This window comes from Notothenia coriiceps, unplaced genomic scaffold (genome assembly GCF_000735185.1).
Source record: "Notothenia coriiceps isolate Sejong01 unplaced genomic scaffold, NC01 NC01_scaffold00013172, whole genome shotgun sequence".
Taxonomy (NCBI): domain Eukaryota; kingdom Metazoa; phylum Chordata; class Actinopteri; order Perciformes; family Nototheniidae; genus Notothenia; species Notothenia coriiceps.
Window position 1 is genome coordinate 220,449 of NW_011345873.1, and position 11,664 is coordinate 232,112.

General features: G+C 40.3%; 2 protein-coding genes across 4 annotated transcripts in view; one reads left to right on the plus strand and one right to left on the minus strand.

Moving 5' to 3' along the window:
• Positions 1 to 4,390: 4,390 nt before the first annotated feature.
• Positions 4,391 to 9,099, minus strand: drc10 (dynein regulatory complex subunit 10). Of its 2 annotated transcripts, none has more exons than XM_010773931.1 (5): positions 8,852 to 9,099; positions 6,064 to 6,706; positions 5,672 to 5,890; positions 5,511 to 5,582; positions 4,391 to 4,884 (listed from the first exon to the last, which is right to left on the minus strand). In XM_010773931.1, the coding sequence occupies exons 1-5, from the start codon at positions 8,872 to 8,874 to the stop codon at positions 4,603 to 4,605; spliced, it is 1,239 nt and encodes a 412-aa protein (XP_010772233.1). In that variant the 5' UTR covers positions 8,875 to 9,099; the 3' UTR covers positions 4,391 to 4,602. The 2 variants fall into 2 exon arrangements, with proteins under 2 accessions (XP_010772233.1, XP_010772234.1); XM_010773932.1 differs by lacking the exon at positions 8,852 to 9,099 and adding an exon at positions 6,899 to 6,960.
• tpcn1 (two pore segment channel 1) overlaps positions 7,167 to 11,664 on the plus strand; it is a 16,697-nt gene continuing 12,199 nt past the window's right edge. Inside the window, exons 1-2 of one of the 2 annotated variants that reach the window (XM_010773930.1) lie at positions 7,167 to 7,724; positions 10,803 to 10,939. In XM_010773930.1, the coding sequence (XP_010772232.1) occupies positions 7,634 to 7,724; positions 10,803 to 10,939 (228 nt within the window). In that variant the 5' untranslated portion in view covers positions 7,167 to 7,633. Of the gene's footprint in view, positions 7,725 to 10,379; positions 10,678 to 10,802; positions 10,940 to 11,664 lie in introns of those variants that run through there. The other variant, XM_010773928.1, reaches the window with a different exon arrangement.

Here is an 11,664-nt window from a genome sequence, read left to right on the forward strand (position 1 = left end):
ATTGACATTAAAAACAAGCTACCAACTTTCAAGGGTCTTGCTCGTTTTTGGGGGGGGAGGTCTTTGTCCAGTTTGTAGCAGCAATAGCCCTCCAAGTCCTGTGCCGTCCTCGGTAAGCGGACATCCACGTTTTAAGTCTTGAGGCAGTGCTTGCTTTATTTAGGGTAGTGGTCAGCAGCCGTTGATGGATAGATATCACGTTGACGATATCCCCGCGATAACAGTGGAAATTCAGAATGACCCTCGCGGAAAAACTCAATGAATTATTGAGATAGTCTAGCTCCTCATAACATGTAATAAAAATATAAGAGAAAACGAGAAAGAAACATGAAGCTTCGTAAAACATTCACAACAACAGACAAAAAGAAGAGAAAGAGACAAGAAACATCCAGAAGAGAACAGTAACAACTACACGAGAGTAGTAAAGATGAGAGCATAAATAATTAGGAAGAAATAGTGTTGTTGGCGTTGTGCTTCTGCTGCGTGTACAGAGGTGTGGAGAAGAGTACTCAGATCTGGTATTTGAGTAAAGTAGGAAGAACCGGAGTGTAGTAAAATCCTGCATCCAAGTTATCCAAGTAAAAATACAACAAAGCATGTTCTCAAAGCTGTTAAAGGTGCAGCTAGCTTTAATGACATTGTATACTTATATCACGGGCTGTAAGTGAGCTTATTGCTTTATAAAACGGTTACCAAGTGTATTTTCATTAGTAAATAATGATGTTCAAAATAAAATAGTCCCTCCGTTGCCTTCTGCACAAAACATCGTGCGATGGTGGTTGCTATGCAACAACAGCTAACAGCGAGCGGAACATATAGACAGAGAGCGCGTTGATCGATTATTTGCATTTATTTACATTCATTCGCTGTATGTTGCCATTTATTGTGCACCCACTGAAAAACTGCCAGCATCAGTTAGAATGGCGTACGAGGCTAATTGTATAGGTGAGGTTGTAGAGGCTGTTGCTTGGCGTGGGTGGCGAGAATATTGGCTCCACTTTCTCCGGTCCCCGAGATTCCTTTCAGTAGATCGGAGAGAGAAGCTTTCGCACCCTGTGGGCCACAAACGTCATCGCATCAGAAGCTTGTGAATGGTGGTCCGGACGCGGAGGGATACTGACTTGTTGTGAAAAAGCTAACTACATTCTACCCGGTGGTATCGCTCGTATACTCGGCTAAGAACCCAATCAGATCTGCTTTGATTTGACTTGTCCGTTTATAATGCAGGGTAGCTTGTGAATTTACTCAGGGTGTGACTTAAGTCTGTTGATTATATCTCACATTATTGATCCAGAATCGGCAAAGAGTAACAAAGGTATTAAATAGATACAGTAGTGGAATAAAAGTACACGATTTAGGCGTACTACTTTGAATTGTTAGTGGTGTAGAAGTACCAAGAGTAGCAAAACATTATATACTCAAGAAAAGTACAAGTACTCGAAATTGTACTTGTCTGTTAACCATACTGTAATGAATACAGGCGTGTGGAGGGGAGCGCTGAGCGGGCAGGCAGCCCACAGGACCTCTTCCCACTTCGATCTGCTAGAAAAACGCAGGGAACGCCAAGGAACCTGGGACAACGAGAAACCAGAGAGATGCAGAGGAAGTAGGTTAACAGGAAACTAACGATACTTACGATTAACTTATACAGCAACACCTTCTTAAATATCCAAGCCTTTTTCGTGGCATTTTATTTTATTAAAAAACACAAACAACTGATATGCCAACATGGTCTGATCATTGCTGGAGATTAAGGATTATTCCCTTTTTATAAATGACAAACATTTTACTTGCCTTTGAAACTTCACTCTTACTTTTTTTTAAATCAAAACCACTATATCGCATTTTCTGTTGTGTTTACTCTATCCACCAAGAAATATATCCCATATTTTCTAACCACATACAATACTATGATCTTCCACTAATGTACCCACAACAAAAACAAAACATTTAGTAAATATTTAAGACCTTGAGCTCTGGGAAGTATCCCATCAGTATTCTGTAATTGTGAATTCGGTCTCGGCAGTTTTTCTCCCAGGGTATCTGCTTAACCAGAGTGACATCGATTCTAAATCCATATATTTGTAATTCCTTCCATAATAGCAATCGTGTTAAAGCTATTATTAACCAATTGAACGTGTTAGCCAGTGTTGATGTTTCCCGACGCAGTTTCAACGTTTCTGACTTAATGCTCACTGTCCTGACTTTACCATCATAAAATGTTCCCAAGTGTGTGTCTCATATAGGAACCTGGAGAATTTGCAAACAGCGTGAAGATGAGTTGCAGGAGAAGTTAAGAAAGCCTACAAAGATGAACCTCAGCTCAGAGAGAAGATTCTCAGGACAGTGAAGGACCCATCTCACACACAATTCCTGTATGAACTGGAGCTAACGTGTATTGGGTCTCACTCTTAAACTAGAATCTCTCCATCTCCCTCCCGCAGGACCAGGCCTCACCTGAAATGTTCAGAGGGCAGTAAAGAGGAACGGAAAGAGGTTCTTCCATCTGGATGCAGACTATAAGAGGCTGGTGGTGGAGTTAGCTGAAGAGCTGCGGAGCAGACAGGAGCGAGAGCGGCCAGCTAGTGGAAACTCAAACCGTACGCTTGTGAGCTTCGAGCAGGCGGCCAGTTGACAGGTACTGCAAGGGATTCTTTTAGAAATAGAGAATCTAATTAAACAGGTGTTTATTGTACAGGAATAGTACTGTGTGTGTAATCATAACAATTACTTTATATAAGTGTTGATCTTCTAAATCTTGTCTCTTGATGATGTCCTCAACAGTATTCACGACACATGTGCATCTTGTTGTGTGGGAAAAGCCTTTCTGTCTCATTCTTCCTCAGGTTATCGCTTTATTTAAAAAAATACGTCCTGTAATATGATGTGTGCAGGTGTGGTCCATAAGTGTTTTCGATTGTGTGTTTCTTATGTGTGTGTGTTACCAGTTTAGGACGCAAAGAGCCTCGCGAGATCATATGGAAGAACCTCTCCGCATTCGAGAGACTCTCCTTCAGCAGGACCTGAGAAGCGGGAGTATGACGAGCTGAGGAGAACCCCTGCAGCAAACCAAGAACAGCATGCCTCATGCGTCTGCAGAGAACTACGAGCGTTCCCAGATGGAGGGTGGAGCATGAGAAAACACGCTCTGGAGTTCTGGAATGGGTACGGAGAGCTGACGGGTCAAAGTCCGGCATCAGAGCAACACACCAAATCAAATGGTGATCTTCTGCGTGTGAAATTGAAGTTGTCCCTGTCCCCACACAGGAGAGGAAGTGGAACCGATTCGGGAAACCGCTCAAAGAAAACACTTCCCTGGACAAATCAAGATGCGACACTGCACCTCTACGAAAAGACGTGTCAAGACGAGGAAGCAGATGAAGCGGTTGATATAAACGACACAGAGAAGCAGCTGGACCAGGTGTGTGCCCCAACAGAGCAGAGATGGAGGTAAAAAGCAGACAGAAAATATCATCTTATCACTTAGTCTCCTCAGGTTAAGACGTTCCTTCAAGACTCCGACGACATGGTCAAACAATATCAGACTTCTTCACAGAGACAAGATGGAAAGAAAAGGGACAAAAAGAGCTTTCCAAGTCACCGTAAAAAAAAGGCTTCAAAGTAACCTTTACCATGAGTCTCCTCACAGCTTTAGAACTGAATTTGCTGAGATGGAACTAAATAATTAAAGTGTGTTTATATAATGTTAAACTCTGTGAGTTTCATTACCTGTGAACTTGTAGACACTGAACTTCAATAAACTTGAGCACTGAGTGCAATAAACTATTGTCCATTATCATTATCATTGTTAGTAACATGGCTTGATTCTAAATTCTGAAATGGTTCTGATAGGGCTGCTCAATTAATCTTATTTTAATCGCAATTACGATTATGGCTTGCAACGATTACGAAAACAACGTAATCGAAATATAACGATTGTTTTTTTGGTTTTTTTCAGTTCAGTTATACTTAAAGTACAGGGTAATCAACTGTTCAAAACATACTGTTCAAAAACAAATTCTCCAGTAAATGGATAATCGTGATATCAATTATTGAACCAAATAATCGAGATTATGATTTTTGCCATAATCGAGCAGCCCTAGGTTCTGATAGTGGTAGCTAAACATTTGATTGTGACGACAATGAATCATTCAGAACAAAAGGTCCTGTACTGCCCCCTCGTGGCTATTAAAGAAAACAGCAATTGGTGTTAACTTATTTTAGCTGATTTTTTGAAGGAAAGCTTTGCTGGGGATTTTCCAGGTCATTTAAATCCATGTCCTTACAAGAGATATAAAGGTGTGTATATCAACAGGTGCATCTGTGGACATCTGCATAATCTGATAATGTTTGCAGCAAGACATTATATACATTTAACAAACCAACGCAGTCCTTTGTATTGTGTCTTTAAAACATCTGTTTGAATTTAAAACATAGAACTTCATTAAAAAAATAACATATACATGACAAACACACTCTGAATGTGAAGTATAATGGTATTTGCTCAACAGAATCTTTATATATTTTAAATAAAACATCCAAAGACATTCATTCAGGTAGGGTGTGTCCTTGTGCATCTGAGTAATTAAAGCAGTCAGCGGCTTATTTGGTCTTTTTGCCTTTTCCTTTTTTGGCCTTCTTACTTTTGCCCTTGTTTTTTAAGGCCTTGCGAGTACTGTAGCCTCTCCACCAAGCTTGTGCCATAATTGCAGCTTTGGTCTTTAGCTCCAGCTCCTTCGCCTCCAACTTTCTCTTCTCTTCTGCCAGCCGGCGCTTCTCTTTGATCTGGTTGCACTCTACCTCTAGGACAGAGAATAGTTTCTCCAGTGTTTTCAGCTCCCCGTCCTCCTTTTCATAATCCATTCTGGTCAAATCCAGTTTAGCCTGAGACATGGGACGGTGGCAGTTAAAGTAAAATCAGAAATGTGATAAAGTGTTTTGAAACATTAGCCATTTGAGCATCCTGAAATCACAGACAGCGTCATTTAGGTATACATCCTTTTATGCCATGCTGTAAGGCCATCATTTTTGTTTGTGTTATACAATTGGGGAATGTATTTCAAAGCAAAGACACACAGATTGGTGTTTTATAGCTTAAAAATTTGATAAATACAACATAAATTGACACATATTTGGATAATTGATTATTCAGTTGTTTTATCAAGTAAAAATAGCAAATAACCTCTGGTTTCAGCTTCTTTTATGTGAGGATTATCTGCGTTTTATATTATTATATGATCGAACAGGATGACACATTTACAAAATATCCTCAATCAGGGTATAGAGACTGGCCAAAACTAAGCGGAGAAAAAGGAAAAAGCTTGTAAATGGACTCTGTGTTCAGATTATTTTGTTAAACTATCCTATCTGGGGTCAAGACCAGACTGCATGTTTAACACCCTTAATATAGCCTCACAGGCACAAGAGCTTTTATCCAGAGTATACACATACTGTATATCTTTCCAGTTATTTTTGGCACTTGGTAGCGGCACGTTTGTCTGAAATGGTACCTGTTTTTCTTCCATCTCCGTGTCAAAAGTATAAAGCAAGTTTTCAATTTCTGTCTCCACCTTTTCAATTTTCTGCCAAGGAAAAAGAACAGAGAGCGTTATGTTATAATAAAAAATATATTTGTACGTTTATTGTGATGTGTTAGATACACTAAACATACCTCTTGGATTACTCTCTCTGCCTGCCTGTTTTCAAAGATCAACTTGCTGAGCAGAATGTTCGGTTGATCAATAGCTTGTGTTTTACCGGCCTTCTTCCACTTTGATGCAGTATGCACCTGGCTCTGCTGGACCGGAAGAAGTGAAATACCTGCCTTACGTCTCTTGTTATCTTCCAGATAATCTTGGCAGCTTTTGATTTCTTCCTTTTTGTCAAAGATCTGTGATGCAAAAACAACGATGGGAGAGGTGAGATGATAAAAGGGGCAAACATATGATGCCTTAATGAGATGGCTCTTTCTTATCTAGCTACATTTAAGCAAGTTATACATTTCTTAGATTAGACTTGTTTCATGAGGGTCTCTTTTTTTCAACATTCAATGTATTGCCTCACCTCTGCATCTTGTTGCTCCAAGGATATTGCTTGTTTTTCTTGCTTTAAAGCTAAGATCTCCAGACGGTGGTTTTGGTATGAAGACTTTTGGAGATCCAGCTGATCATGTAGCTCCTCCTCCACACTGGTCAGCAGCGTTTCAACCACACAGCTCTGAAACTTCTCAAGCCCTGTAATTAGTTTGTACTCACTCTCCCCTACAGCGAGCGTCTTACCTAGCTCTGCCTTCAACCCAGAAATGGCATCAGCATGGGCTCTTGCCAGCCTTAACAGATCCCTCAAAGAATTCTTGATGTCCTTCTCAAGTCGAGCCATGGCCTTACCAACTTCTCTCCCTTGTTCCCCGTCTGACCCCTGCATGAGACATTCAAATGTCTCCAGTCTTTTTTCTAATAGTTGATGCTCCTGAAGAGCCATACTCAAGTCCTTGTCCGCCACACTAGAAAGAGTGTTTAACTGGAGGAGAGCAGGCAGCATTGCTACAAACTCAACTCCACTAATGCAGTTTTCCAACATGTTTAAGATGCGTTTAGCTTCAAGGGAGAGCGGCGTCCTCTGTGGCACTTCATTGTTCTCTGGAGCTTCTTCTAATTGGGTCTTTGTCTTTCCCAGCACTGTGGACCTCTTTGCAGACATACTGTCACTAAATGGTAGGAAAACAGTCAAGAAAAGCAAAAGATTAATGTTGTAACCTTTAGATACTGAGATACAATATTGGCTTACAATATTATCCCCATTAGTGGAATGTAACTATTTACTTCAGTACTGTTAGTACCATTTTAAGGGACTTAAATATATATATATATATTGACATATAAACTAGTAAAGCTCTTACCTGTCTACTTGTTGGTCTCAGACGAAAACTATTGTTTACATGTTGCTAAGATACCACCCTAGACAAAACACTGGCACATCTAATTGGGGAAAAAAACATGATCAACCTATGGTCTTTTTTGAATATATAATTAATTGTGAAAACATAAAAAGACTTAATTGTTTTAACACATGTTTTTACAACATTGTTTTAAAATGATTGACTTTTATTTTGAAAGGTTGGCAACTCTGCCGGCTGCCCTGCTGCCGTGAAATGTTTCGGTGTCGCGAATGTTTGTTGATACCACAGTATCATCAGTGCTGTAGAGCTTTCTTTTAGTGTCGTTGATAAGTGTCAGATAGTGTTGTTTGAGGAAGGATTTATCTTTATCGATAGAGAATCGGAGGACTTATTTGTAGGTTTGGTGTTATCAGAACATCTGTTATCCAGCATTAAAGCTTTGTGATGATGCAACCGTGATGCAAACAGACAGCGGTTAGTGATCCAGTGGATCTGACAGGATAACACCATCAACCCGCGGGCCCTGTCAGCTGCTAACAACCTAAAAGCTGCGAGTTCCTGTTTTCAATGACTTATACTTAGCTCTGTCTCAGTTAGCATCGCCTGAAAAGTCCTCTGTTTGTTTGCTAAACAGCGAGCACCCAAGATGTGTCTTTGCGGAACAAACCGCGCACTTATTTAGCCTGTGGGTGGATTAGACAACTCTATTTACATTAAGCCTGTTTATCTGCTAACATGGAGTCAGACGACGATGTGCCTCTCATCTTAACATGGGACGAAGCAAACAGCGGTCTGCTCAGCGAGGAGACCGAGAGAGGAGACGAAAGTGAGTTGTGTCATATCCCCACAATGCAGACTATTGTTTGGTCAGGCCCATGACCGTGGACACTCGTGTTGCTAATACCTGCCATATTCAGTGTTAAGTCACTAAGTAGATTTACTCAAGTACTGTACTTAACTACCATTTTGGAAGACTTCTACTTCAATTTTTTGTGAGTTTAAACTTTTACCCCACTACAATTCAGAAGTAAATCATGTTCTTTCACTCGACTACATGTATTTAATATCATTAATATTATATCTAATGTAAAACTAGCTTCACCTCTACCAGCTTTTATTAACACCAATGCATCAATAATTATAATCAAAACATATAATATATTATTCTGAAAAGCGCATAATGAGTACTTTTACTATTGGTTTTTTAAGTATATTTTGATGCTAATACCTTTGTACTTTAACTTGAGTAATATTTTGAATGCAGGTCATATACTTGTAACAGAGTATTCCTACACTCTGGTACTTCTACTTTAACTTAAGTACAATATCTGAGTACTTCTCCCAACTTCTTATTATAATAATATAATATTATGGCAGAGTTTAAGATGTTGGCCTAGAATTAAAGTCAAAATCCCTCTGAGCATATTACCATCTTTGCACTCTATCTCCCCTCCATGAAGATTATCAGGGTTTAAAATCAAGTGTTTCCTCACTTACCACTGTGGCAGTTTACTTAACATTCCTACCTGTCGCACAATATCATATTTAAGTCATATTATGCTATGTCACCAAAAACACACCTTACATCCTTTGTATTGTGTTAATACAAAGTCATAGTATGAATGTATATATATAATATGTCGTATATATGTCTTGTGTGCGATACAAAAAATGATGTCATATCAAATATAATTTCATTAAAAAGATCCTAATGTATGCACAAATAAAAGTCATAGATTAGTATGTCGTAAACAAATCTCATCGTGTTGTACAATGTTAAATTATTGTCTAAAATCATTTTAGGTGTCGTTGGTGTTTTATTCTATGTTTTGGCTCCATTGTTTTGTATTCATATAACTGCAAAGTGTTATTTATACAGTAGAAGAGTATTTAGTATTTTTGTCTAGGCTATTATTGCAGTATATGTTGTGAAGGTAAAGCTTGTCTACTCACCAGATGAGCACTAGCCGGGTCATAGCCGTTTAATGTTGTTTACAGTCAGTTGCATACATTCTGCACTTCCAGGCCCTGCTGCTGTAACGGAGAGAAGAGATTGTCCACTATGCTTGGAGGTCACGTGTGTGCGTGTGCGTGTGTGTGTGCGCTCAAAGTACGTATGGGTATCCATGCATCAACCCAACATAATAATCCTGCTGCCTTTGTGTTCCTCACATACAAGCTACAAAATGACCCGTCTGAGAACCTGCTGCCTCAGCACACCGGTGCACCCCCTCCACCCCCCCCGCCCCTCCCTGGTGCTCATGGACCGCATGTGTGTGTTGTGTGTGAATGTCTGCAGCCTGTGTGTAAGTGTGTTTGTGTGTGAGCAAACTGAAGCATTTACTCTTGCTCTGGAGCTGAAGAGGAAGAGGGGAGAAGTTTCTTTTTTTGTCCTCAGGATATTTGGTGGTGGTGGACAGACAGGGAGGAAGTATCATACTGTTCTTTCTGATTGTTGTTGGAGCTTTCTGCCAAAAGAGGGAGTTTGAACCTGGACACTGAGAACGAAGGCTGGATTGTATCCCTTCAGTGACAATTCACTTGTGGAGTTCAGTTTAACTGCTGGTGGTCAGGACCCTTGAGATCACCACAAAACTAGATTGTATTTGTCCTACTGCTGAGCCTATTTGTGCTTCTGGGTGCCTGACCTCAACGTGTTTTTGACTGGGACAACATATTATTGTTCTCTAACAAATGAGGGGTTGAAACACGGTGTTCTTCTGTCAGGATAACAGCCAGGCTGGACTGGAATCTGACCTTCACATCTCAGCTGCTGCTGTCTTACAGGAACAGTGTGTGACTGCTTTTCAGAGACTCATTTCATGTTTTGTTCCAAGGACGTGTGCAGAAGCCGAGACATGTGATGCACAGTACACGTGAAGAACACCCAGATAGACTCGCATAGGATTGAAGTATGCAGCTGCTGGAAGACAAATGGAGGGATTGCTTTTTTGAAGAAAGAAACTGATTTATACTAAAGAAGGATCTTGCTTTAATCTATAATTTCAAGTTATGAGATAAAATAATAATTGTAATTCTTCATTCTGATATGCTACTGCTTTTTCAGTGTTGTTAGATATGTAGATGTCATCCCTGTCTTTTGAAGTTAGTCATTCTCCTTGTTGTATCACATAATTCCTCTTTTTGGTTGATCTGAGTGGTGCCTGTATCCTGTCTATGCCAGGAAGGGGACGGTTTAGACAAAGTGAAATCAGTGCAAACACGGCATTTTCTTACTGACTGTATGCACGGGGTTGAAAGTTCAATCTGTGTGGCTATGGCAGTAACATTTTACTGTCACTGGTATCTCTCATTAAGGCGATTGTAAAAGTCACTTTTTTTTTATAGAAGCAAACAATTGTCAGAAAATAACGTTTGAAGCGCTGTCAACAGCTTTAAAAGGTGTTTTGTTTCCAGTGTCACTTTGATCCCCCGTTTTAGTTTGAATATTCCTGGATCTGTAAGGACTCTCATCCTGACTTTGTGTCTGGAGTTTGAATCAGGCCTGGAATGTTTGGCCCTTAGTATCTCCAGATGTGTGTGAATGCTGGAACAAGACCAGTGCGCTGTGAATGACACACACACACACACACACACACACACACACACACACTTGTGCTGTGGGACTTTTATTCATTCATAAAGCAGCGATACTCAGACAAACTGATCAATGGAGTGCATATGCGGACAGGCAGCTGATTCCCATGAAGATCAGACTCACAGCGGGACTCCAGTAGTGATCTCCTCGTATGGCTTACAGCTAGAACTAGACTGCATTGGTAGGACCCTCTGTGTCTGTGTGTTTGTGTAACCCATACTGGAAACATATTGGAACAACTTCATTGTTATTTTGTTCTTTTCCACATCATGTACTAATACACTGACACTTACGTGTTTCTCCCAGATGGAGGAGGAGGAAATTACGACATAGTGAACAATGCTGTGATCTCAACGCCCGGGCCACAACTCCACAGAGCCCAAAATGCGTCCTTGCGGCAGAGCTGGGAGATGAACTTCCAAGAGGCGGCCATCTACCTGCAGGTACCCAGGAGCAGTGAAGTGTGTCATGTGATAGACTGCTGAGTCCACATGGTTATGTAATGGTTTTTATTGCATCCTCCTCTCTACTACATGTGATGGGTAAACTTTGTGCTCATTCAAAGTATATATAAATAAAGTAGTGAAATAGGGAAGCTCAAATTAGGAATTTCAGGGTAAAATCATCTTATTGTTTGTAATTCATTATAGTTTTAAGGAGTTGCACAGTTCATGTGTAATGATGTTAAGTGTGTTTTTATAGGTATTGTTTTACATTTAGTGTTTTGCCTCAAAACGAATTGTGTCTATTCTTCAGGCCTGACAGTGTTTTGAATGCTTGACGATGTTTAAAACACTATAAATTGGTCATTGCTTGAACTCATCTTCACTGCCTTTGTTGGCACATTACCGCTACCTACTGGTGATGAATCAGTTTGAATCAACCCGCCTTCTTGTGTGCATACACACTTGTTTGTGGAAACAAAACTGAGATCGTAAAAATGATTGCTCTATACCAGGGGTGTCAAACTCAAGGCCCGGGGGCAAAATCCGGCCCGCCACTTCATTTTTTGTGGCCCACAAGAGCTTGCAAAGAATATAATACGTTTATGATACGGTTACGTGCCGCTTTACAGGAGCACGTTGCCCATAAACTACATGTCCCACAATGCATCTCATTTTGTGAGATGCCACTGAAGAGACTTGCAATTACTTGCAATTATTTGCCC